Source organism: Anguilla anguilla, chromosome 10, assembly GCF_013347855.1.
Source record: "Anguilla anguilla isolate fAngAng1 chromosome 10, fAngAng1.pri, whole genome shotgun sequence".
NCBI lineage: Eukaryota > Metazoa > Chordata > Actinopteri > Anguilliformes > Anguillidae > Anguilla > Anguilla anguilla.
Genome location: NC_049210.1, coordinates 17,633,070 through 17,661,059, shown reverse-complemented (window position 1 = coordinate 17,661,059; position 27,990 = coordinate 17,633,070). Strand labels below are relative to the sequence as shown.

General features: G+C 45.6%; 2 protein-coding genes across 3 annotated transcripts; one reads left to right on the top strand and one right to left on the bottom strand.

Moving 5' to 3' along the window:
- adamts13 (ADAM metallopeptidase with thrombospondin type 1 motif, 13) lies at window positions 1-18,262 on the top strand. Of its 2 annotated transcripts, XM_035379299.1 has the most exons (31): window positions 1-199; window positions 594-660; window positions 996-1,264; window positions 2,083-2,248; window positions 3,141-3,301; window positions 3,373-3,456; window positions 3,535-3,659; window positions 3,817-3,963; window positions 4,320-4,454; window positions 5,611-5,761; window positions 5,862-5,966; window positions 6,149-6,300; window positions 6,823-6,886; window positions 7,458-7,584; window positions 7,784-7,932; window positions 8,296-8,416; window positions 8,519-8,599; window positions 8,761-8,942; window positions 9,030-9,180; window positions 9,389-9,518; window positions 10,191-10,370; window positions 10,823-11,021; window positions 11,109-11,217; window positions 11,323-11,452; window positions 11,905-12,081; window positions 12,182-12,386; window positions 12,812-13,127; window positions 13,933-14,079; window positions 14,216-14,395; window positions 14,542-14,720; window positions 15,266-18,262. In XM_035379299.1, the coding sequence occupies exons 1-31, from the start codon at window positions 17-19 to the stop codon at window positions 15,419-15,421; spliced, it is 4,728 nt and encodes a 1,575-aa protein (XP_035235190.1). In that variant the 5' UTR covers window positions 1-16; the 3' UTR covers window positions 15,422-18,262. The 2 variants fall into 2 exon arrangements, with proteins under 2 accessions (XP_035235190.1, XP_035235191.1); XM_035379300.1 differs by lacking the exons at window positions 14,216-14,395; window positions 14,542-14,720; window positions 15,266-18,262 and having other exon boundaries at window positions 12,812-13,132; window positions 13,933-14,065.
- On the bottom strand, window positions 15,741-27,981 carry LOC118206511 (carnitine O-acetyltransferase-like). The gene is made up of 14 exons (XM_035379301.1): window positions 27,832-27,981; window positions 26,719-26,997; window positions 25,569-25,687; window positions 23,459-23,512; window positions 23,110-23,275; window positions 22,824-22,998; window positions 22,029-22,207; window positions 21,226-21,326; window positions 20,504-20,623; window positions 19,932-20,054; window positions 19,414-19,549; window positions 19,111-19,173; window positions 18,408-18,545; window positions 15,741-17,846 (listed from the first exon to the last, which is right to left on the bottom strand). The coding sequence occupies exons 1-14, from the start codon at window positions 27,856-27,858 to the stop codon at window positions 17,631-17,633; spliced, it is 1,896 nt and encodes a 631-aa protein (XP_035235192.1). The 5' UTR covers window positions 27,859-27,981; the 3' UTR covers window positions 15,741-17,630.
- Between the last annotated feature and the right edge of the window lie 9 nt (window positions 27,982-27,990).

The following is a 27,990-nucleotide window of genomic DNA, read 5'->3' as shown; positions in this document are numbered from 1 at the left end:
TTTTGGCTTTTGGTCAATGTGTTTGCGGGTCTCCTGCCAAGACGGGCGTCAATTCGGTCAGCAGAGACGTTTTCACTGTTTTTGTGTAGCTCCCCCAAATCCCATAGGTTGTGGGACAGACATGGCAACCGCTGTACTTCTCTTCCTGGCGGCAGTTCTGCCAGGGTCTACAGCACTGATGAGATCTCCATTAGAAGAGGTAAGAGAGAAAAAACACAGCTGGCTGCGTCATCTAGAGGACAGGCAGTTTAGTTAGTGACTGATGACTGTGGCATCTGTAAAGTACATTGACCTCTTCAACTTTTGCTGTGTTCTCTTTTCTCTCTCGGTTTTCCCTCTTGAAAAAAATTTGATAAGTACGAGTGAACAGTTGGTACTTTTAGTAACAAAAAACGAAATTTATTTCAAAATATACATTTGTGAAACATGAAGAGTTTTTACGGAATGGAACGTCAGAATGTTTACCTCTCCATTTTTACTCAGCTCGTTTTACATACTTGTCACTTCTACAGGAATTTGTGCTTACAAGACTGAAGGTGATGTTCACTCTGTTTCAAAGCTGCTGACAGACTTAAACATTATTTTTTTCACAGCGATTTCTACAGTCTTTGAGCCAGCAAGATGTGTTGTTTTATTTTGGCTCTGCATCAATAGACTCAGGTATGTGGAAATCCAAGTCTGAGGAAGGCTTTGGTAGTCAGCTCCATTTGAAAGACCATATTCACTGAAAGCTTTAGAGAGAATTTGTCTTGTAACTTGGCACTGGTTTTGTGTTTTGTAACTCGGAGGTTCAAATTCCCGCAGAGGCACTCTCATTGTTCCCTTAAGTAGAAGGCAATCAACCTCTGTGGCTTCAGTACACATCCAGCTGTATTAAAGGGCATTGGGCAAATGTATAGGGTGTGGAAGTTGCTATTGATAAGAGCTTCTACTGAGAAACCACATACCAACAATAATCCAGCTTCAAATGAACAGTAAACCTTTCTGTCTCCCAGTACCAAAGTTTCAGGTGACATGGGTCAGCTGCACACCTGTGGAGATGCCCACCAGGCCAAAGGAGTGTGTCTTCCAGGCCCAGGGGAGGCGCTATGTGCTGGGGCAGAAGCGGGAGAGCCAGTCTTCCTCCTGCATCTCCTTTGTGGAGAGGCGTCTGAACTCCTCTCTGAGCGTGGTGAAGAGGACCCCTGGAATCTGCTGTGAACAGCCCAATGTTCTTGAGCCGAGCCGCGCCAGGGGCCTGCTCTCTCTCTGTGGGGGGACACTGGTGAGCGAAACCAAATCTGCTGTGTGATGGAAGCACAGGTTTCCTTTCTCCATCCTACGTACACTACTCCATTTTGTCTCCTTCACTCTCTTCCTCTTTTCTCTGTTTCTTTATATTCTCTCCTTCTCTTTCTCCCTAGTTCCGTCTGTCCCTTTTCCCTCTGTCAACCTTTTTAGTTTCTCTCCCTCCCTCTATATGTTTATCGGTTTCGCTGTCGCTGTCTCGATGTCCCCCTTTACAATAGCCTTCATCATTGTTTTTCAGTAATGGACCCTGCCACTGTCCATATCAACAAAGACAGCGAGTTTCTTCTCATTTTCTCTTTTCCCTTAACATCATCCGCTCACCGTTCACAAGTGAAAATTCACAGCACATCTGTCCAGCGAATGCAGACCCCATCCATCACCCTGCCTCGCAAACAGCCTCTCTCCCACTCACTTTGTCACCACGCTTTGTCGCAGTATGGTGCAGGTGCAATCTGTTCACATAGCGAGTCCAAACGAGTGTCTATTCTGGGTGTCTCATCCTGTAAAGACTCTAGTGTAGCGATGCATCCACGCAGAATCAAACCCTCGCCGTGTCAGCGTAGACTATATCTGGCAGTTCGGCGTATGTCCATAGCGTCTCCCAGGAAGGGAGGATTTCAGTAACCAGGACTGACTGCATCCCGTTGTGCGCCAGTGAAGTCCTCTAAAATGGCTGACTGCATGGCTAAATTCAAGGTGGCGAAGGGGATCCACAAATACAATTCAAGTTCAAAATCAGAACAAATGTCAGTGTTACAGATGCAAAAGAAATTGAATGCACATTTCTCTCAGCAAGGCATGGTGCTGGAGGGACGCAGAAGACTCCGCCTACAGCCGGTGCTACGCAGGCACGAGCACCTCACCCCCATGGCTGCCGCCAACGATGGCGGTCTGGCGACTCCGCACCTTGTGGTCTACCAACAGCTTCCCGTGAACACCCTGCCCCACCCTCTTCTCCGTGAGTGCCTTTTGGACAAACAGGGCGTTGGCATAGCTGGAGAATGCAAATTCACACACAGCTCTGGTACTCAGGCACTAAATATGCAAGATCAATACCCCATTTAGCGTAACTGCGGTTGTTTGACCAAGACAAATTGTCCAAATATGTTGGCGCTGGGGTATTTATAGGTTCACCTGACAAATGCAAATGATAGGTTTTAAATTATTTTCACTGTGATCATTAAAGTGCTGCTCTGGTAGGAACCTTTTCAAATGTCCCATTATTTTAACAATAGGCATGAATGCACGCAAGCATTCAGCTCTTGTGTATGTTCATTTTCATTTGGCATTTATTTAATAGCTTTTTCTAAAGCAAACATCATTTTTTTCTGATTATTCAGCTCATTGCACAGAATAATCAGAAAATAATTATCGTGCTATTTACTTGTTGATGTGTTGCTAAGGAATGACAAAATATTTCTATCACAGAACGAGACAAAAGTTGGAAAGTTCTCAGTGCTTAATTGGTAAATCAGGAGGTGCCAGAACAAAACGTTCCCATGTGCGGAAGGTGACCAAAGCATCTCAGAGGTCCAAAAAATTAAAAAAGCTGCAGGGATGTGGTGTGCAGCAATTGCAGATCACAAGGGTGTCACCAACCATCACAGATGCAACACATGGATTTTTATTTATATACATCTTTCCCTTCCCCTTCAAGAACACAGAACACAGACTGTCCAGAACTTAGTGCTCCGGGATCCTGTTCTGACAGGATCTGGCACAAATTAAGCACTGATAGTAAAGTATGTCAGATAGTCATTTAGAGCACATACTTTAGTGCCACGATTGACTGGCACACTTCTCTCCTCTTTCCTATCCTACCTTTCATTTCCCCTCCTCTTCTGTCATAGCATCTCCCCATCCGCATCTCTCCGCTGGCCCCAGGCGGGTGCTGAGGGCAGCCGCGGTACCGGAGGTCACTCACCTGGAGCTGCTGGTGGTCGTCGCCCCAGACGTACAGAAGATTCACAAGCAGGACACAGAGAGATACATCCTGACCAACCTCAACATTGTGAGTACGGCCTATGACCTGTGACCTTTGACCCGCGGCGACCTTGACATTGACTTGCGCTGCATCTGCAGGCATCCGAGCTGCTGAGGGACGTGACGTTGGGGGCCAACCTGAGGGTGCACCTGGTCCGCATGATCATCCTCACCGAGTCGGAGGTCAGTGAAATAGACGGCCATCTTGTGCTGATTTCGGGAACACATTGATTGTTCTGAATGCTGTGCTTTCTGTTTCAGCCAGAAATTCAGATCTCTGAGAACATTACCTCCTCCCTGATGAGCGTGTGCAAGTGGGGTCACAGAGTCAACCCCCTTAATGACACAGACCCCCTGCATGCTGATCTTCTGCTTTATATTACACGGTAGGCCGTGAACACACAGAAACACACCTGACATTATCACTATGTTCATACACATGCAAGTAAACAGTACCAGAATTGTATGTTATTGGGAATCATATAAACAGGCCCTGCCAATGGGTGATTCTTTCCCTGGTGTAATGTTTTCTGTGGCCTGCAGGTTTGACCTAGAGCTGCCTGATGGCAACAAGCAGGTGAGGGGTGTGGCCCAACTGGGCGGGGCCTGCTCCAGCCAATGGAGTTGCGTGATCACCGAAGACACAGGCTTCGATCTTGGCATTACTATTGCACATGAGATAGGGCACAGGTAAGGAGAACAATGAGAGGCTAAAACTTAAAAATGACTAGCAAAAAAGAACCTGAAAAACGCCTCTTGTTAGTCTTGGCTGAACTTATTCAAGTCTAGGCCATCCAAATTTCTTGATATTTTGGATTTTTGAAAATTCAGTTCACAAAGTTATGAAAGGGAAGTTGTGAAGGACAATTCTGCATTGCTGGTGGGGTGCTATAAATTTGGTTATCAGCGTCATTCGTACATCAATTGTAACATAGCCTCTTGACACTTTTTATGTATGTAGACCCCTCAGTGTTATAATAATAATTGACCTGTATAAGTCAAAATTAGCAAAACTTTTTCTTAAACAAGTTTAACTTTCCCGGCAGCTTTGGCATTAATCACGATGGCACCGGAAATACCTGCAGCAGCAGCGGGTTCATGATGGCGTCTGATGGCGGCTACAACAGCGTGGACCTGACCTGGTCACAGTGCAGCCGCGACCAGCTCCAGCGCTTCTTCAGGTGCCGACCGGCGTGCGGCTGTGAAGATAATATCTCCACACTGTAGCCTTGGGTTCCCCAGCGCAGGTCCCGGACAGCCACAGGGTCTGCTGGTTTTTGTTGTTACTCAACATTTAATTGATTGTCACACACCAGACGACACCCCAGGAGACAATTCTGGGTTTTCATCGCAGTTGCCACTGAGACAGAGAGAGAGAGAGAATCCACACAGAAAACAAATAAAATATTTGCCCTGCCGCCTCACCGGTTCTGGGTACAAATAAAACAGAATGACAATGACAAAACAAAGCAAACCCAGCTGGCCAGCTTTTCAGTTGACCAGCTGCTCAGCTTTCCAGCTATGTTAGTTTTGCTGTGATTCTCAAACAAACAGACTTACTTTCCTTCTCTATCAGTGTGCATGCTTCCGGTCTCAGCTCTGTACCTTGGAGAGGATCACACCTGTAAGCACCAGCACTGGTTAGTTAACACAACCCAGGTGTGTGTGCTCATTCTGCTAGTACACTACTCTGATTCTCCGGGAGGTTGAAAGCCACGTTGATAAGTTAAGGCGTTGATGACCCAGTTAATTCACTTCATCTGGTTTCTTGGGTCTGAACTGATTACTGAATTTAAGGTGAAAAAAGCAGCAGACCCTGATAAGAGTTGGGGACCCCTGATGTTGCCTTGTCTTGCCTGTTTGGGTGAGAGACCTGTGTGCAGTAGTTAGAATCACCACTGTCCTTGGCAGAGTGGCTACAGTCATGAACAAATGCTTGGCAGCGTGATTGCAGTCATTTACATTCACTTAGGAGAGTGGTTACAATCATTACAATCCCTCATCAGAGTGGTTACAATCATTACAGTGGTTACAATCATGGTTACAGTCATTACAATCATTAGCAGACTGGATACAATCATTATAATCACTTAGTAGAATGGCTACAATTATTACAATAGCTTAGCAGCGTCGCTACAATAATTGTTGTAATCACATAGCAGAGTGGCTACAATCATAACAGTTGCTTAGCAGCTTGGTTACAATCATTAGAATCACTTATCAGAGTTGTTACAATCATAAACAATCGCTTAGCAGAGTTGTTACAATCATAAACAATCGCTTAGCAGAGTGGTCACGATCATTATAATCACTTACAGTCACTTGGTGGTGTTGCAGCACAGGCAGTGCAGACTGTGTGCAGGACCTGCCAGTGACGAGCGGGTCCCTGCTGGACTGGAAGCCGGGGCTGTACTACGGGGTGGACGACCAGTGTCGGATCGCTTTCGGCAGCACCGCCCGAGCCTGCTCCTTCACGCAAGCGGACATGGTGAGCATCGCGCGCGGCTCGCGACAGTTCTTCCTCACTTTTTCTCGCTTGTAGACGTAGATGTCAGAATCCCCTTCCTCCTCCTCCCCCCGGCCTCCAGGACGTGTGCCGCGTGCTGTCCTGTCACATCACCGCGGGAGACCAGAGCTCCTGCACACGCCTGTTAATACCCCTGCTGGACGGGACAGAATGCGCACCAAGCAAGGTATCACCCTGCCGCCAAATGCAACCAATCGCAGAGCGCAGGTTTCGGTCAGAAAGGTGTCGCAGCCAGACAATGCCTGTCAGTTTATTGATGTCGCTCAAACAGAGGCGCCCGTTTGTGAGAAACTGTAACGGAAATGTGTTGCAAAATAACTCTTTTTTTTTTTGTTCTGCAATGCACAGTGGTGCCTGAAGGGGCGCTGCGTGTCCCCATCCCAGCTGAGCTCCCCCATGGTGGTGCATGGCTCCTGGTCCAGCTGGTCCGAGCTCTCCCAGTGCTCACGGACCTGCGGTGGGGGAGTGGCATCCCGGAGGAGGCAGTGTAACAACCCACGGTAATCACCGCAGTCATGCTGACCCATACTTGTACAATGTGAAGAGACCGTCAAAAAAGCTGTTCTCTTGACAGACATAGGTGCAATCAAAGCCCAGTTTGATGTTAGTTGTGATGTATTTTATATATGTATCATGTGTTTTACATGTATCGCTTCACAATAGTTGTCAAAAGTTTGATCCCGTTTTGAATTATTTATTGCCGTGCAGCTGAATATTTAAGCAACTCTGCTTACGTACCTTCCTCAGGAGGTACAACATCAGTATTCAAACCTGCAGTCTTGTACTTGTAAGTTCAACTACCTTAACTGCTATTTGGCACCACAAGCTTGCTGGAGCTACGGGTTGCCCCACATTCCATTATTTTTAAGGCTTCACTCAATCAGACAAATTGATTTGGACTGGGTTTCAATTCTGTTGGATTGCCTTGGATTACATTACATTAATGGATCAGATACTCTAATCCACTGCAAATAGGTAGAATCAAACAGCAGCACCATCCCTCTATATCTGTCTCATTGCAGACCAGCATTTGGAGGGAAACCGTGTGAGGGGAGAGACACTGAAGCTGAACTTTGTAACAGGCAGGTCGGTTCCAGAGGTCGTGTTGACACTCTGCCTGGAGATTCTTCCATTTGTGTGTGTGTGTGAGTGTATGTGGGTCTGTTTGTAAGCCTCCTTTCAGACAGTCTATATATTTAACTGCATACAGTCTAGTGTGTAATTATTTGCGGAGTGGTACAGTTTTCATTGTTTTGACTCTGTATTTCGGCACTTTAAATTTAAAATGAAACAATGAATATGAGGATAACATGCAGATTTACATCCATATTAGATGTTCTATGTAGGAGTTACAGCCCCTTTTATCTGCACTCCCCTTATTTAAGGGAAGCAAAACAGATCAGACAAATTAACATAATTTGTTATATACAGTCATTATATTTAGAACTTGGTTCCAAATTCTGTGTATTCAATGACTGCCTGACGTCTGCTACCCATAGACATTACCAGAGGCTGGGTATCTTCCCTGGTGATACTCTGGAGCTCCTCGTGGAGGCCCAACACCTCACTTAGACACTTGGTTGTTGGTTTTTCCTTTAATTTGTCACCCGTCTGTATGTCTGTTTGATGTATGCCCGTCTCTGTGTGCGACACATAGCCGTGCGCTATGACCCAGCTGAGATTCATGGAGGAACAGTGCTCCCTGACGGACTCACAGCCCCTCTCTCTGTCCGCTGGCACTGCCTCCCTGTACACCTGGATCCCTGCTGTGGGCCTCGTCACAGGTGAGGCTACCCATATTCATACCCATATATTTATAAGGGGAACAGGCTGGGAGTGCATGATGCTTGGACTGGGGCCGCAGCTGAATCGCATTATGAAATGGCCTGGGATCCACACCAAGCTAGATGAAAACTTTGATCTCTGTCCCTCTGCATACCCCACACTCCTCTTTTGCCCCCCAACCCCCCCCCCCCCCTTCAGGAGACACCCAGTGCAAGCTCATGTGCCGCCCCCAGGGGGAGGAGTTCATGGTCAGCCGGGGGTCAGAGTTCACCGATGGCACCCGCTGTGAGCCCAACACTCCGGCTCCACCAGGCATGGTCACTGCGTGTTTGGGGGGGAAGTGCCAGGTAGCAATGAATGAATGTTGGGTAACACACATGCAACATTCGCTAATATAATAGATAATTATCTCAGGGTTTCAGTATTTTCAACAGGGTTACCTAAAATCACAATATCTCAACTGACTGCCTGAGAAATTTGATAATGTAGACATTCACTCCTAGTTATGTGTCTCATTATCTTGACATAATGAAAAAATGTAATTCTATTAATCAGCTTCTACAAAATCCATGGAAATGGATTTTCTATCTGTTATGTCCAAGAAAATATTTACTCTTGAAACTATGTTAGATGGATGACCCATATGTTTGTTCCTTCTCTCTCTCTCCCCCCCACCCCCCCTCTCTCACACTCACACACAAACTCACCAGCTGTTTGGCTGTGATGGCCACCTGCTCTCTAGGGAGGAGGAAGATGTGTGTGGGGTGTGTGGTGGAGATGGCTCCACCTGTACCCTGGTCTCTGGCTCATACACAGAGGGCAAGGCCCAAGGTAAAGACAGAAAGTTTGTTCCTGTCCCAAAAACAGTTTCTCTGCTTCCCAGCTGGAGTGAAGGCCACGACTGTCATGAATCACTTTGTTTTCATCTTTCAGAGTACATCACGTTCCTGACTCTTCCACTGAACAGTACACGTGTGCACATCCTCAACACTAAGCCTGTGTTCACACACCTGGGTGAGTGGGAAGAACTGGGGCGAAAATCTGAGGGAATGACTGGAATGAGGCCATTACTTTCAAATATTTTATGCTTATGAACGTAACTATATGCCTGTGCGTGATATGTGCATGTGTGTGCACTTACGCCCGTACATTCATGTATGTATTTGTGCCAATAGCGGTGTTAGTCCAGGGCAGGTATGTGGTGGCTGGCGGTGGCAGTGTGGCTTTAAACACCACCCACCCCTCTCTTCTGGAGGACAGCCAGCTGACCTATCACCTGTACCTGACACCCGATGGCCTGCCCCAGAGGGAAGAGCTACTGCTGGCTGGGCCTTTATTAGAGGAGACGCACATACAGGTACACAGGTAGACGCACAGGCACACATACACACACGCATGCACTCCTGTAGGTACATGCACATTTAAACTGTTTTTTTCTGCACAGGTCTACCGGAAGTACGGAAAGGGGTATGGAGAACTCACCAATCCGAACATCACATACTCCTTCTACGAGCCTGGGGGCGTGGCTAGCAAGGCTGCACGGAGGGGTGAATGGACGTCAGTAACATCACCCTGCTCTGTCACCTGTGGGTCAGGTAAAAGGACCTGAGGAGGGCATTTGACATTTGAGTCAAAACGAGATTAAATTCACTTCCAGCTGATCAGCTCCCAGTGACATGCATGAGAACATATTAATCAAGTCACTCCCTTTTAATTGACAGCACATTTTCCATGTAGTTGTGAAGGTTAGTGCTCTTTTCCTAATTTACAAACCCTCCGTTTTCTTTTATCTCATTTGCTCAGGAATCCAGGAAACGGCTGCCATCTGCGTGGACAGGGTCAGTCAGGAGCATTTGGAGGAGGCGTTCTGTGAAGCAACCGATCGACCCTCTGTTCTGCCTGCCCCCTGTCACCTTCGCGCCTGCCCACCCTAGTACTGCCCACTTCCTCTGCTTCACCAGTTCTGAGCACATGACATGTGACATCATCAGTAAAATACTCATTGTATCTCCAGTTCAGAATTTCCTAAACCATGGGGGTATTCCATATGCAGATGGTCCATCTGAGCTTTGCTCTTTAAGTATGATGAGGCTTTAAATATATTACTGGACCAGACATACTTTTCACATATTTAGTCATGTTGCTACTGTGATACAGGTACTGTTTTTCGAGTGAAAGATAAAGGTGGTTCTAAATAATTAATATTTATTTGAATATCTGCAAACAAATCAGTGATATAGACAGGGATTCACATTAATTGATTATGAGCGACTTGTCTAATAAGACCTTAAGCAACTGAAGCTTAATTGAAACAGCTGCCCTTATCTAATTCTGGTGTCAGATTATGAATTATTCAATCAGTTTATTAGCATGGCTTCAAAAGTCAATTTACAAAGGATTAATTGGAGATTGTGTAAATGTTAAGATAATGGTCACATGATAGCATTCACTTAACATCTCAGTGAAGCCCAGATAATTAAGAGTTTAGCTGGAAGGATCTCTTAATTAAGGGAAAGGGTTGTAATGTGCTTCATTTCATTGTCTGCCAAGCAGGAACTGACCTGATGGCGTTGTGTGTGTGTGTGTGTGTGCGTGTGTTGTTCAGCTGGTTGACTGGGGAGTTTGGGCCTTGCAGTGCCTCCTGTGGAGGGGGAGAGAGGGAGCGTCCGGTGCAGTGTGTGCAGAGACAGGAGGGGGTGATTGTGCAGGTGTCAGCCCTGCTATGCCCACAGGACTCTGCTCCACACTCAACAGAGCCCTGCAACCCCCAGCCCTGTCCTGCCAGGTACAGTCTCCCTGCTGCCGTTCACCCAACACTTTTCACATCTAGTCCCAGAATTAACTACTTCTGAAAAATATAATCAATAATAAGTAATCAATCAGCATAACCTTGCATTAAACTATAACATACAATAAGAAAGTCCCACCCACTGATCAAGAAATCAAATCACCAGTCAATACATGTAGCAGTTCCAACAATGTACAGATACAACCCACCATCAATTTTAATCTAGGTTACATATGGTCATCGCCCCTGGAATGAAATATTAGAAGAGTAGCATGGCAAACACTACAAAAACACATACACTTCTGAGTTGGTGTGTAATGTGTGAGCTGTGTTTTTGTAAGTTTGCGTGACTTTCCTGTAATTGTTTCATGATCCTTGCATTGCTGTTGTGTGACCATCACGTCAACGTTGTGTGACCTCTGTGTGACCGTCGCATGACCGTGGTCCAGATGGCACGTGTCGGAGACAGGCGAATGCTCAGCGGTGTGTGGTCCGGGCGAGGCCCGGCGCAACGTGTCCTGCGTCCGGACGGAGAAGGGCGTGGACGTGCCAGTGGACAGCAGCCTGTGCCCGCAGGCTACCAGGCCAGCTGGTTCCCTGCCCTGCGTGGTGGACATCTGCCCCATCGGCTGGAAGACGGACAGCAAGGTACAGAGGGCAGAATGTCCGCAGTACTCATGCTCCAGATTAAATTACTTTAGCAGTACAGACAGGACTAACTACAGTCTCTCACAGGCCCAGTTTAAACACAAGATTACAGAAGGTGTGATGTCACAATCACGTGTGGAACCTGTGTACGTATGGAGCCCAGTGATTGGCCAGTGCTCACAGAGCTGTGGGAATGGTGAGTGTGGTCAGATTCTGAAAGATGCTGCCTGAATTTCTCCTGTGTCAAATGCGGTTTGGAATATTTGGAGTCCAGTGTGGTTCTGACCGGTCCAATCTCCAGGAGTGCTGCAGGTGTGGTATTCCTGTGTGGATCACCAGTCCCAGCTGGCAGTGCTGGAGTTCCACTGCGATGGGTCGAGCAAGCCGGAACCTCACACCAAGCCCTGCAACCCCACCCCCTGCCCCCCGACGTGAGTCTGCCTCACCTGGTGTGTTGAGCAATTAGATGGAACCTGTGAAGCTATCATTTTGACAGTAAAGTGTTGACATTTTGACGATAAAACACTGACGTATGGGATGTAAAACATATGGAATGGAATGTTATACATATATTAAATGTTATACATTTTTAAAGCATGGCAGTGAAAGGCCATGTTGAGCTGTTATAAGCAATCTGTATAAGCTGAACATGAACAGCACTGGTCTGACACGACTTAATTGCTGCAGAGTAGAGTGACAAGAAAATGGCAGGCAGCAGTTGTTGCAGGCAAGCACACCTGTATGCACTCTCCCAAATTGAGGGATGACCACTGGAGGCAGGTCTATGAACAACACTGGGCCATTACAAATTTGGAGAAATAAAAATAAAAGCAGGATTGAAAATTTGTTTTAAAAAAAAAGAAATGTGTGATTGTCCCATCAGGTGGCGCTACAAGCAGGGAGCGTGCAGCGTGACATGTGGAGGTGGGGTGGCACTCAGGGTGCTGTACTGCTCGCGGGACACTGAGGGCGGGGAAGAGTTTATGAGTGACACGGAGTGCAGGACTGCACCCAGGCCAACAGAGCTGGTGACGTGTAACAGCAATACCTGTCCCCCCAGGTAACAAACGTATACACACAGGCACAGGCACAGGCAGCATGAATGAGAGGTTCATTGAGTTGACATCATCACTCACCGTTTTGTACCCGACGCTGTCCAGGTGGAGAGCGCTGGGTACGGGACCCTGCTCGGTGTCCTGTGGGGAGGGCATCGCCCGCCGGAACGTGTCCTGCGTGCAGTTTAAAGAGGGCAGGGAGAGCAGGGTGTCAGAGGAACTGTGCCCCCCAGCCGAGAGGCCAGCCGCCACAGTGCCCTGCCGTGTGCAGGCCTGTGCCTTCAGTTGGGTGGTGGAGGAGTGGAGTCAGGTAGAGCTGCCACACCCTCACCCACCCCACCCCCACAACAGCCACTCTCACCAAGTCCACATTACAACACTCTCAGTTATATCAACTGCAGTATTATGACACCATGCTTCATATTAAGCACCTTGAGTTTGATGATGAAGTTCTATATGCATAAAATTCATTATTATTATTAGATATATTTTATCAAAAATATATATTGTCAACAGCTGTGCCCCACCCGGGATTTGAACCAGTGAAGCCCCCCCACATGTCACTCTCAATGTAATGTTTAGAGCAGAATTTATATGCCACTGTTTCAAGTGCAATTTAAACAGCCCCTAAATACAAGTGAAATAAAGCGAAGGGGTTTCAGGCTTCATCACGAGTATTACATAATTTGGTGTTTTTTGTTCCAAAATGACCTTCCCACCCTGCATCTCTGTCAGTGCTCCGTGTCCTGTGGCTATGGGATTCAGTCCAGGGTGGTGTCATGCGTGGGACCGTCCCAGCCCCGGCCCCTCAGCCCCCTGCTCTGCATGCACATGCCCAAGCCGATCACCATCCAGGGCTGTTACCAGGGTGACTGTGGAGGCCCCGCCCATACCACCACAGAACCCAACGCACTCCAGCTCACCACCACCGCTTCAGCTCCTAAGACACCACAGATACCCTGGTACCGAGCTGCCACTCTGCCAAGGCATCCCCCGGAACTGAGCCCAGCGCCCTCCACTGAAGCCACACGGACAGAACCAGCTGAAACCGGTTAGGTGGATGGGGCAGCCAATTCTCACATGCGTTGGGAGACAATGTTGGGGCATACGATGTTAGATACTATCTTGTCTGTAGGTAATCAGAGCACTAATTTAGTCGGGAAAATGGTGTGCATAGTTGGGTTGAATGGCCTGTTCTCGGCGTTATGTTATATTATGTTATGTTGTGTTATACAGTTGTGTTGAACAGTCTAAGGCTAGATTAGATCAGGTCCATGTGGGACTTGGGTTTTTGGAAAATCTCATAAAGCTCCTCATTCTGGGAAGGGTTTACCAGCCTATTTGAAAGCCACTATAGCAGGGGTGCCTAATCTTATCTGAAATGGGCTTGTGCAGCTGCAGTGTGGCTCATGTTATCCCAGCATCACGACACCTGATTCAACTAATCAACTAATCATGGTCTTCCATCGAGACCTTTCAAGTAGAATTAGGTGCTGGGCTGAAATAAAAACCCGCATCCACACCGGCCCTTTTCAGATAAGACTGGGTACACTTGCATTAGAGCATTTTAACTGCATTTTCCAACAATCCCTTGTCAAGACTACATTAAGACAATGTAAGGCTGTTTTTAATGTAGTGTTTTTACTGTTGAATTAGAACCTGCATTTTTATGTTTAATTGCACTTGCCATTTTTTGTAGTTCAACAGACTTAGTTCTCAGTACTTTTACGGTAATAGAATTACCATGTAGAATGCTAATGCTATTGTGAACCATTCTGACAGTACATTATCATTTATTCGCTTAGCAAATAGCCTTATCTAGAGACACTTACACAAATTTGTCCATCTGCTCCCAGATGAGTGTGGACAACTCCTTGTGCAGAGCTCAGGCACAGTGGACCTGAGAAAGACCTCAAGCAGGTTCTGCACTCTGTCTATTGGCCGCCCGCTGGATGAGGTCATCGTCTTCATGGTGGAGTCCAGCTCCCTCAACTGCCAGGACAGTAGGTCACCTACTGGGCACACAACACACCTTTCTCTTCGCTTACCATAAGAAGTGAACACAATTTGCAACGTGATACGTGAAACCACAGCTCTGATCCTCTCTATGTGTTTGTTCATATGTGCGCATGAGCGTAGAGGACTACTTGCTGCTCTCCAATAGGAGGATGATGATGAGGAAGTGCAAAGGTTTGACAAACTATACCCTGACCACCCGCACCAACTTCCTGCATGTGCGCCAGGGCCGTGTCTCCCGCGGCAACGGAGTACTGTTCTCTTACCACAGTCAGAAAAACACCATGAACAGCCAACATGGAGGTGAGTGAAGAGGACAGCCCCACGCCCAGATGTCCACTGATAGCATGAAGACCCAGAGCCCCTCAGCATGAGACCCCTTCTTTTCTGTGTTGTCTGAAATTGACACGACAGCCATCTCCTGACCATTTCCACTCTTCCACCCTCAGGCTGTGATGTACAGCTGTTTGGGCCCAGTGGACAGATCGTGAACCCGATCCAGCGGTCCGGCTCAACGAATCAGACATGTCGCACCTTCATCAACGTCTCGCCAAGATCCAAAATACAAATCCGGGCCCTCCGCGTCCAGCCTGCGTCTGAGGATGCAACCACTCCCACTTTCATACTGGTAAGCCAGGGATGGAGACTGGGCAGGGCATTCCCTCTCCTCAGCTCATTGGTTGCAGGACTGTCCTTATTTATACAGTATTATTCTACCTCTTGAGTTCCTATTGTGTTATCCATGCCACATGCAAGGAGAAGTACTGGTGAAGAACATGAACTTCCCAGATGCACTCACAACCAGCCAGTAGTTTAATTTCCATCCCCCTGGCCCTACACACTACCACAGAATTGGGAGAAGAGATGGATCTCTCACTGTTGACCATTACCCTGTTGCTGCAGTTACCCTGTGGGAGCCCAACATGTTCTTGGGAGGCCCAATTTTGCCCCATCGCTAAAGGACAGGACATAATGGGCTTTGACAATGTCCAAGCTCTGTGTCATCATTTTATATTTAAACAGTCAGGTATTTAGCTTTTAAAAACTATTCTAAGGACCATGTTCCAGGGTCACAACAGCAGTGCTCCACCTACAGTACAAACCAAACCTACAGTAACGTACTGTAATTCAAACTCGACTTCTCCGTTGTGCCACACTTCCACCCTCTACCAGATCCGGGATGCGGACATCATGCAGACCACATGGTTCATCGGCGACAGACTGTTTGAGTGGAGATCTGTCGGGAGCAGCGTGGAGGTGGAGTTCCACGGAGATTACCTGCACCACGAGGGGAGCTTTCTGGCAGAGTATTCCGCCGTACAGCCCTGACCCAAAGACGTTCCCTTCCCTCCTCCCGAAAGGTTACAACTGCATACCACTGTACTGGGAATGGGAAACCTTTGAAAGAAGATGAATGCAGAGACTGACACCTTTCACTTTTTCACTGCATTGTTTTCCTTTTTTTAAAGAATGATTTTAACATCCATCAAGCGGAACTGGATAAAATAACCAAACTGATAACAACACAACTAGCTAACATAAACACGTTTAAACTCGGTTCATTACTCTGTGTCCTGTTCGAGCATTTCTTCAGACTGTTGCTCTAGGAACAATCTGCTGGGGTATTTACAATCCACTCCCACAGTTGCACAATTCTATAGTTTTATTGAACACCACAGCTTCAAGGCCACGGAGTATTTGCACAAACCGTGATGACAAGGCACAGAAAGTAGAAACCTTTTTTGCATAGATTTTGTTTCAGTACGTTTCAGAACTTGAAATGCATGTCATTGCCACACACAACACTTGATTTTAGATAAATTAACAAACCAATAAACATAATGTACAGAAAACAATATTTTAACAAGGCATTAATAATATATGGCACTTGTGTGTCTGAACAAGTTTCATGCTAGATTTACAAAATGACAAAGTTTATTTTCTCTTCACAGTGTGTGCTCTATCCAACTGGTCAAAAGTGGCCATGTGACAAACTAGCCACTCACTGACAGACAGACAAAAAAAAAAAAGAAAAAGAAAGAAAAATGCCTAGTACTTCAGGCCACTGTGCTGTGTCCCGCGGCAGTGTTGAATGGCATAAAACACAATCTGAACAATGAATACAAGAATTTAAAAACACTTCAGTGATAGAACAATGATAGCAGTGCTGTATACAGAACACATAAAGATGTTCATTTTTAATAGTTTTCATGATTTTTAATGTAAAGACTCAATCTTAAAAGCTGTCATTACTTAAATTGGGTTCAAATCCATACAAGCAAGATATACGAAACAAAACAGACTGACGTTTCATATCCCTGTAAGTCAATCAGAACTGACTACTAATCTGAGGTTTGCATTGGTTGTTTAATATTGCAAGATAATTGGCATTATTAACGGGTATTAACACACTGGTATGGTAAAGGAAGTAATTAATGGCAGTAATCCAGTGCTAAATTAATTATGAAGGCACATGTCTGAATTATAGACTGAATTATAATTCTAACTCAGTGCATGTTTTATTGAAGCGGCAGGGAGATTTGAAGGCGCACTGCACTGAGATACTGCACTGCAGTGATTACCTCAATAACACACATAATAAAACCGCCTGGCCATGCTAATGTTATGTTTGTACTGCAATAGGAACTCGAGGACCAACTGAAAGGGCAATGGAAAACGTACACCACTGTCAGAATAGTACCTTCTATTGTGTTTGGAATACATAATACTAAGAGATGAGGCCCTGGGTCCAAAACTGTTTTACAAACTATTAGTTTGTTCCATGATATAATTCTACTGGCAAACTTACAGTATGTGTTTCATGCAAGTGCTCACTTTTCAGTTAGCTAAGACCCATTCCTTGAAAACAGCAAATGCATTCAATATTCACAATACTATTACTATAGCCAATTCACAAATTAAACTGCTAATTAAACAACCCCTTTAATGCACAATGTTAGAAAAAAAAAACTGACCCAAATGCGTAATTACAACCAAAACTATTTACAGGGTCAGTTTCAAATTTGCAAATAAATATTCCAGAAAAACAACAACAACAACAAAAAAATGTTTTGTCACCTGACGAATGGCAAAAAATAAATACAAACTACTGTATCTCCATTATGCTCATAAATCATTTATGTAACAAAATAGGAGAAGCAACTTTGGCACCCGTTTTTCACTCATTTCTGAACTGTGGGAACACGGCAACGTTTTAAACCAGAAGTGAATCATTAACGAGAATCAAATCTTCATTTAAGGTTGTTCGTAAAAAAAAAAAATTCTACGCTTCCAGCAAAAGGCAGAACAAAGGACAGTGCCCTCCGCTCCCACCCTGGGGGTGGGGCATGTGAGGTCTGTTTTTTTCCGGGGGGGTCGCAGGCGATAAAACGGTAGCCCCACCTCCAGCTTAATCAGTGCACCGTACCAAACGCTGAATAGCCACGTGAAAATGCCCAACAACCACCCCCCCCCCGGACAGTTTTCACCACCGTCAGTTTGGAACCCCAGAGAATGGGGCAGCGTCTGTTCCCCTTCCTCACAGCTTGGCCGGGGGCGTCCGGTCCAGCAGGTCCCGCATGTCCACCAGCGCCTCCTCCAGGGCGCGGGCTAGCTTGGCGGCGTGGGTTTCCGCGCAGCTGTTGAAGGCCGTCACGGAGAAGTTGATGTGCTCATCCATGGGGTTGTAGCACACGCCGTACCCGTCCGGCACGACCGGCCCGAAGCACATCACGCAGTCCGTCTTGGCCGGAACCTTGAGAGGAGACAGACGTGCACTCAGAACATCGCCTTCCAGCACGACTCTGCCGCTACTCTTAATCTGTAGCACAACACCTATGTATACTCCATTCTCTCTTTGATAATGCCTGTTAGGTACTGGAATGGCAGGCTGGTCTGCACAAAAAACCTGCTGCCAAGGCAAAATGAACTTCCCCACACCTCTTCTGCATTAGATTATTGAACTGGATTGTTTTTCGCTCTTTGTTAATAAACCCCCCTGCAAAAACAGCCTAGAGCGATTTTATATTATTTTTCTGTGTGACTGGCTCTGTTTGCCACTGCATCGCTGCTCTTATGATTTTGTGCAGCTTTTGTAAAGTGAGTTCTGAGCAAATTTTCTTTGTCACGAGTGCTGCACCTTGGAAAATCTTGAATAAATTTGTAATACTGTGAAGTGCTGTGCTGCATTTGAATATGACACAAAAAAAAAGACTTCCAAGAACTTGAGGCCTCGTCCTTATCTTTGCGTATTCTGACATGGATGCCAGTGCACCAGTGCGTACCTGGATTAGCGGCCTAACTGCGCATAGCGTACCTGGCTGGTAGAGAGGTTATAGTGCATGGCCACGGCGTAGGCCGTGTCCATGAAGATGTCGGGCATGGAGGTCAGGTCTTCGATGCCCTGAAGCTTCAGCCCCAGCAGGTGCCGGTCGATGGCCTGCCCGTGGATCGCCTGCTCAGGGCACAGTTGAGGAAACGCAGTGTGGACTGAGACGGCTGAGCAAAGTCACAGTCACAGAAGGGCACATACTCAAATGCGTCCTATAGGAAACGACTGGCACTGTCAGGCCATTATCAGCATGTCTTTATCAGGCACTGTCTCAAATGATAGATAACACTCTGTATTACTCCCTATAGAGGACACACTGTGGTAAAATACAGGTTATACAGGTTATAATCTTCTTTTGAAGATAAGTGTGCAAGCTTCCTTTGTTTTTTTAGCAATTGTATGCCTATCAGCCATTAAAATTCATTTATATTCTTTTATTGCCTTTTTGCGATACGGTAGAGCATCATTCTTAAAAATAGAGTAAACTAGCTGTACTGTATATGACCACATAGTAAAAGCACACAGACGATTCTCGCTATGTAAACCAACGACCCCCAGATCCTGCCCACCAGCTGTAACCAGACGCGGACATAACATTGAGGCCATATGCACAACTGCATCCAGTGAAATTTTAAACGGGCCGTTAGGCTCAATGACAATGACAGAGGCAGAGAGCTGAAACACTCACCATATCAGTGTAGGCTCTGTGAGCGCTGACAGCCTTATGCAACAGAGCCACCTTCTCTGTGTTCTGTGAACCAACACACACACGCACACACACACAGTTTTAAGGAAATTCTCAAAAATGAAGGGGAAGAAAATTGTACATTTCCCCCATTTTCCTTGTGAAAAGTTGCTGCTCAAACAAGAACTTTTTTTCCAAAAAATTGTGTAACAATTGTGTAAATTGCAAAATAAAGAGATATTTGGCACTTTTGTGAGATTCTCCTGACCAGTTGCACCTGTGCAGGGGTGACTGTGAAGGTCTGACCTGTTTGGAAGAGTCGTCCATGGCCTGGACAAATCTGAACGAGTCGATAGAGGTGGACCGGATGGTGTCGGTGCGGCCCAGTGCGAACATGCGCAGGGAGGCACTCTCATAGGTGGAACAGCAGTGATGGTACATCCTGAGCCAGTGGGAACCAATCAGGAGAGTAATCAGCAACACAACCATATACTACAATACTGACTATCGCACAAGGGACCATTTTACTATGGCCAGAGAAAGAGGGAGATACTACAGAGAGGAGGAAAACACGTTGTATGACACATACAGTGAGAGAACACAGAACACACTATTAATAACATATATTTCACAATATACTGTATGATATCAATACCTACATACTTATGCCCATATGTACAATCACACTGTTGAAAGGGAAAGCATTCATTTTTCAATATAATCTTTTTCTGCAGTACTTTCACTCCTTTAATCAAAGTAAAGGTCCTAAAACAAGTGATAATGGTGTGGCAAGATGGGCAACTGGTGCCCCAGCTGCAGCGTACCTGAAGTAAGCCAGCTGTAAAGCCATCTGAATGAAGGCATCAGGGCTCATCTTGTAGGATTTGGGGACGTTTTTCCCGTAGTGGGTGAACACCATGACTTTCACGTCCAGCTCATGCACCATTCTGAATGAGAGGTGGAAACCACAACCGAATGACAGGACACAGCTTGAGACAGGAGAAGGAACAGCACTGTTGTAGGGTGATTAAGGAAGCAGGCTTGCAGGCTCAAATCTCAGTTGGGGCACTGCTGTCGTACCTAGACAGCAGTCAATACATTTATAAAATATAGACTATAAGTTGGTCTGAAAAATTTTGCCTGCTCAGAAAATAGTATTATAGTATATTTACAATACTAATAACAATAAATAAATGATAAATGAAAATTTAATGAACAGCAAGAAATATCTTAGTATTAACCTACTTTCAACACAAAATATAACATAAAAAATGTAATCTCTGTTAAAGCCTTACAAGGTTCAAACAAAATGACTGAAGCCCCATTCAATGACTGCCCTCAGCCGGGTGTGGATATTACACACACACTCGTGCAGAACCTGGCGATAGAGGCTCACATGTTCATGTTCTGCTTGGCCTTCTCGATGTCCTTCTTGACCTCGGGCGTGATGTTGAAGCGCAGTTTCGGGGGCATGGGCAAGGGCAGCATGGGGGAGCGTATCATCTCTGACTTCTTCCTGTTCAGAAGGAAGCAAAACATATTTATTTCGCACAAGGACAAAGACATAAAGTTTGCAGAAGTGGCAAGGGTAGGACACAAGGAATGGGCTTTCTGAGATTTACACCAAATAAAACCACATTCATGGGAAAAGACTGTCAAATAAAAAAAGAGACACCACTACCCCAAAGAGAGTAGTAAGGTAGAAACCTCCGGACTTAAAGGATAAGTTTTACGAGATGGTCATTCACACACCAAAATTTCATTCTGTTTAAAAAAAAAAAAAAAAAAAACTGTTCTAAAACTGTCGATGTTTTTCAGCAGTTAATAGTTCATATGCATGTGATCTTTTCTAAGTCCGACCAGGAGATACAAGTTGATACTGTAGTTGTGAGATTTAATGACCTGGGATGGCAACGCAAGACATGTACACACACGGTACTACCCACAATACTGATGGAATACTTGACACATTTTTCTATCTCTCAGACTCATTATTAGAACGCTGACTTATGGGCACTTATACAGGCAGGTCTGACATACAGCCCGCAGTCACTGTCAGCAGTAAAAATATGCCGCCATTATTAATGTGACAGCCGTGTCCTGCAAACGGGCGCTTACGTGTACTCAACCACGTGGTCCACCAAGGCCACGATGGGGGGTCCTTCAGCAGGTGCGTGCTCATAGATCAGACCACATGACCCATCTTCTCCAATTATAAACTGCAGGCAGGAAAACACAAGAGCTCAGCAAATATGAAGACACTCCATAGGGAACATATGATAAGCCCTTGCAGCCACAATCCAAGCAGATTAAAGCTGCAGTATTTCCCACACCATTAAAAACAGCGAGGCACCACTGCTCCAGGAATCAGGAACAGCACACCACAGCTCAAATAAGCACTTGACCCGCGCATTTAACTATAGGATGTGCGTTTTATTCTGGGACTCAGTTTGATACAGTAGAGGTGACAAACATTGAGCTGCATTGCTAAGTTAAGTTCTTGCTGTTGTGTTCTTAAGTCCAAGCTTCTGAATGCAAATGAAATTGACACTATAACACTGATAGACCACAGATTATTGATGACTGAAGTACTAGAAATATCCTGAAGTAGGCCAAGTCAGTATAAGACCCTCTGTGAGTAGTTTTATTTTTTAAATTACTGTTTTACAAAATTGATCTTATATGGAAGAACCTTAACTTTTGTATAACCATTAGGTTATATTAGCTCTTTAAGGGTCTTTAGCTATCAATTCCCACCCTGAATGCATAGCAAGCTAGCTAACAAAGTAATATCAATCAGCTAGTTAAGCCCCCTATAAGCCAACTAGATAAATTAGCTTGTAGTCTCTTTGACACTGATGCCGGATGACTATTCCAATGTACATCACTCAAGCTACGCTCACCTGTAGGGTCACACTCACCTGCAAGGTTTTGTCAAACCAGCGGTTCCCACTATTCCAGCGACTGCCACCTCCGTGCAGCATCTGTGCGGCTACGCGGCTGCGGTACAGGTCATCCGAAACGCGCGGCATGGGGGCGTCCAGGCACACGGTGAAGATGCTCTTCTGGATGGCCCGCACTGACTCCTTATTCACTTTGTCTGAAGGGCGATGGGAATACACCACAGTTGAAACAATAACAGGACAAAGGCAGAAAAACACACATTACACAACAATCAAACACAACATTACCAAGTGTGAGTTAGCAATTCAAGTGGATTGTTCTTTTATCAACAGAAGATAGACAATGAAAACCCTGTCCCTATTGCACTGTCCAATCACCCGGAAGTGCTCCTTGCCCTTAATAGGGTTGTTCTGGGCCCCCTGAACACCCACCTCACCTTTGATGAGGTTGTTGTAGGCCCCTCTCCCCCTCACCCTTGATGAGGCTGTCGTAGGCCCCTCACCCCCTCATGCTTTATGAGGTTGTTGTAGGCCCCTCACCCCCTCATGCTTTATGAGGCTGTTGTAGGCCCCTCACCCCCTCATGCTTTATGAGGTTGTTGTAGGCCCCTCTCCCCCTCACCCTTGATGAGGCTGTCGTAGGCCCCTTGAACACCCACCTCACCTTTGATGAGGTTGTTGTAGGCCCCTCACCCCCTCATGCTTTATGAGGCTGTTGTAGGCCCCTCACCCCCTCATGCTTTATGAGGTTGTTGTAGGCCCCTCATCCCCCTCACCCTTGATGAGGCTGTTGTAGGCCCCTATCCCCCTCACCTTTGATGAGGTTGTTGTAGGCCTTTCCCCAGGAGTTGCGGTGCTGGGAGGTCAGGATGCCCACTGGCTCTTTGTTCGTCTGCAGGGATGAGTTCCAGATCTTCTCTAGCTGCATGTAGATCTGATCCACCGTTAGAGGGGAACCGTCACTGTTGTACACGTCCAAGACGAAGAACTGGGGGATGCGAGGAGGAAGACGGGCAGAGCAGAGGCAGGATCAGACAGAGGACCCCTTCTTTCCCAGGACTGAGGTGGGTCTTCCCTTACAGCCCCCTCCCCTGTGTACCTGGAAGTTGTGCACCACAGTGATGTGCATGGGGGGTGTCTTGCTCATGGCATGGTTCACCACCGTGTCTCTCTTTAGGCCAGGGATACGACAGGAGGACAGAATCTGGTAATACTGATTCATGCAGAGTGGCTTCCCACCGAGGTATTCCAGAGGCAGGGTCTCACTGTACCATACACAAAGTACAGTTTAGAGTGGGAGGGACACACAAAGATCATTTAAACTTTATCTTTCCTAAGACATCACAGTGTAAGATCAAAGTATTCTACAAATCCGTGAATTGATACTGCTTGAGCCCTAACCTTGATATAATTTCAGGTACTTCTTGGTAAAGGGGACCAGTACTTACTTGTCGATCATGGATTTGAAATCCAAAACACCGGCAATCAACTTAGAGGCAAACCTAGGGAGAAAGGTTTCGAAAATGATTTGCCGCGTGGTTATGGGTCTAATTTCGACATGAAAGTTGAGGCCACAACATTCCTCTGCTTAGCGAGCAGGACCTGACCATGCTGATTACTTGGAAGGTGCTATGACCCATTACATCACAGGCATTTAGAAGATGCTCTTATCCAGAGCGACTTACACAACATTCTACATAGCATTTACATTGCATCCATTTATACAGCTGGGTAAGTAACTTGCTCAAGGATACAATGGTAGTGTCCTACCTGGGAATCGAATCTGTGACCTTTAGGGTTATTTACCCATCATAGTACAAAGCCCTGTAGCATGAGGCTGATCATTTCTTATTTTTTAAACGACCCTTCATTCCCAACTGTCCCTCTCTGAAAAGCGGAGTGGTAAGTGTAGAACTGTCCCACCCCCCACAATGCCCTTGTTAATCTGGGAGGCCACACATTGCTATGTGCTTGCAGGCAGCTGCCGCACATTTTCACAATGCAAACTACTACGCAGCTGACCTAAACTGGAAGAACAAGCAACTGGTGAAGCCGTTGTCCAATAACCTGTATCCTCACACTACACCCTACAATTGACTTTTTTCAAATTAAATTAACGAGACTCCTCCAGTACCCACATTCCACTGAATTAACTAAGCCTAACCTCCACTTATTGGACTGGCTGGGATTATTTTATTAACTGATAGGTTACCGTTTCCTGCACTGCGCATACACTTGTAGTTGATGCAATGCACATTGAATAATTGGGTCTGCTTACTATTTTAGAAACAAAACTGTATAAAATAAATAAATAAATAAGTGCAGTTAAACAAAACTAACAATACGCCTAGCCCAATTTGCATCCATTTGTTGCTCACATACAGTGGCTACACAGTGGCTAAATAAATAAAATAAATAAATGTGGGTAAACAACACCAGTATTTCTAACACCTTTGACTGGTTCACATTGTAACTCTGTAAAGCTCAAAATACCACCCTATTGGAACAGGCTCTGCCACTACATATTTTAACAGACACTGAAAACAATGCTTCCAATTTGACCAGAAGGCAGAGGGGAAAAGAATCGCCTAGGACCAGCTAAGGCGCTTTAAATAGAGCATGTGGCGTGGGCTGTCTGTACAAAGGTCAGGCTGAAACTCAAGCTCCCTCAAGATGGAATGGTGCAAGCAGCAATTAATGTTACACAGGCTGTGGTCCATGTATTACACTGCAGCTAAAAGTAGCCCAATTATTTCCCCCAGTTCTTTTCAGCTCTATTTTGTGCCACATCTGTGTTCGAAAATACATCGGACACGTAGCCGAGGGACCAGAACTGTTCAGCCAAGGCATGCGTTTAGCACACCAGCAGACACTAGTTGTAGGGGGTATTCCCTTCTACTGAAACAGGATTAGTACAGTTTGGCATACACTGCCGAACTGGAGGTACACTGGCAAGGTGATTATGCCAATTCACACCATTTTCCATGCCACAGGTTAACACTCTCCTAATTCTGCAGTACTTTTGGGTCACTTTCAGAAATGAACAGTCAGTCTAAAATTTGGATCTGAGCAACAGATTGGAATTGAGTATTAAGGCCTAGAGTCTGAATGTAGTTCAGTCCATAGCTTTGAATATTTGGAAAAATTGAGGGTGCTAAGACTTGAGGGATCCACAAAATATGAAAAGTTGATAACCAGACCTTCTGGACAGTGTACAGCTAAAACACTAATCCTTGGTGGAGTCTTGCACTCTGTGACCCGAAATTGAATCCTGACTGGGTTTCAGTCCTTTCCTCATGCAAGAGGGATTTCCCTTGCTGACCAAGCGCCTGCAGTCTGCCGTCAGCAACAATGCGTGAAGCGCAGTCTTCCAATGGGACGGTGGTGAAACGCAGCTGGTAAACTGTAGAGCATCAGCAGCCATGCACGCTAGTCTGCACTGTCCCAAACTGGGAGAAGGCATTAGAAGTCATGACCACAGAAGTGAAGTCATCATCCCATTCTATGTCCCATTGTTTAAAACAGGTGCCCCAGCCAATGCCCCCCCCCCTCAGGCACCTCATCTGCCCCTGCCGATCATGAAACTCCAGACGGGGAAGGACCACGCCAGGGCTGGAGTTCATCACCACGGGCAATCGGAACTCCAGATAAGCGGTCTGCAACCACCAATCGGAGAGCTGCAGAAAGACAACAGAGAGACAGGGGACGCCGCTAGGAACACACTTCATACACAAACCCGCGTCTCCCATCTGTGCCATCGATGACCTTTCTGACCTTTCACAGGCTGTTTATTTAAACACTCGGAGGCGCCATTATGAAGCTGCACTAACACCCCACAACAATGAAATGCAGATGGTTGAGCCAGTACTGCCGTGGTTGAATGGCATGGACTGTGCAATTACAGTAGCAAAAGACACTTTCCTGAAGCTTTCATGGTGTACATGTAATAATTTGTTTGGAATGGTTGATAGTTCTGAATATTAGTTCTGAAATTGTATTGTTTTTCTAGGTTGAAGCCTATTTGAAACTATGGACTATAGACTGACATCTCTGTCTACATAGGATTTCAAACAAAGCACAATAACAGCACATACAGTAACTCTAACTGGTATTGTGTCATCAGTTCATTTCAAATTCCCCAGAGATCCACGACATAAAACTCAAATTTTCTCTGTACAGTGACTGCCATTCTACTTGGAAATACCTCTTTCCACCAATGGCAGTTGATTTGTATAGTGCGTTTAATAACAGCATTAGTGTTGCCAAAACATGGTCTTCGGTGTAGACACAGACATAGACAATAAATGGCCATGGGAAATGTGGTGGACAAATTGAATGAACATGCTATCCAATAGAAGGTACAGCTACACCAACAAATGTGTCACTGACTTTTTCAAGAGATGTTTTAAAACTGGACATGAACTTCCTTTGTTGAGCCCATTAGAAAATGCCAACTTCAAGGACAACTGTTGTCAGGTTCAAAGGACATGCTAGAAAACAGTAAACATAAATTTGAATCCCAGCAACTGAATGTTGTTACAACAGCCTTGAAAAGTTCTCGTTGAATGTTTTTTCTTATCTCAGGAATTTGGCAATGGGCTGTCTTGGAATTACAGGGTGTGCTGAAACAAAGTAATTGGGTTAACCTAAGATGTCTGATGAATGCATTAACTCTTTAAAAGAAGAGAGCCCTCTTCCCAAACATTACCCAATTCTCAGTCTTGCGAGCCCGGCGTTCCAGGCCCTTCTGCAGCCTCTCCCCCACGCCGCCGGGCCTCAGGAACTCGGCCAGTAGCTCGCGAGTGTGGCTCAGCTCCTCTTCGCTGATGATTGGCTCCAACACCGCCAAGTAGCGCTCACAGGTCTGTTTGAGGGGTGGCACCGGCAGTTTGGGTAGGCCCTCCTGGTGGACCAGGTATCGGCCGACGATCTTCGTCACCGACACTGGCTTCACCAGGGTTGAAGACTTCATGATGGCTGGCTTAGCCTGTGGAAATATGCATGTCATAACAGTTTCACAGAGTTTTCTTCCAACTCCCCACCCCACCAAAGAAAAAAAAAATAATGTAAATGAATACAAAAATCTGAAGCTCAAAGGCACATGTTTACAAATGCAGGAAAATAGATACATTTAAAGGCAACATTTTATATGCACTGTATGATTCCAGGCGAGGTAGAACAGTGCAGGATATACAGAATAAGCACAGTACCGTTGCAAAGACATCCACAAACGGGTTCTAAAATGTTCTGCACCGGATATACCATGCACATTATCCCCAGTCATATATAAAGGGACATCTGTGGCCATTAAACAGTAAATTGCTAGGTTTAGAAACTTGGGGCATGGATTATATTTGTAAAAATTCTATATTAAGTCTTAGTTAAAGTTCGTTTTAGTTATCCTGAATAAATTAGCTATCTAACTAGATATGGACTCCATATTAATGTCCGGCATCACAATAAATTAAGGCTAGCAATATTCGTGCTAGAATACACGTGAAATTGAAACAACACTGCAATTTAACGTTGGGTAGCGCTAATTATGACTGTGTTAGTGGCTACTTGCTTTGTTGTTAGCGAATCATTATAGCAGAAAGAAAAATAATGGGCAAAACAATCTGGCATAAACGCAACAACTATCCAACAGAAAAGTAACTATCAAGCTTTTAACCATTGGTCAAATGGCCAAAACCCAGATATCGCAGTGCTAGCTAGCTGGCTAGCTAGCAGCTTGTCAACTCACTCACGTCGTGATAATAAAACCACTGATCAACAATTCAACAGCAAACTGGGATCTGTAATGAAGAAGTATTTTTCTTACCATCGTTCTAGCCAGAAGACCAAGCATATTTACAGAAACGCCCCCAAACAGGGGTGAACTCAAACTGTAGAAATAAACTGATCTTTCATTCCCAGCAGGTCCAAGGACGAAGTGCCAATGTTATTGCTTGCGAACCCCTTTCGGCTTTTGCTTGTAACT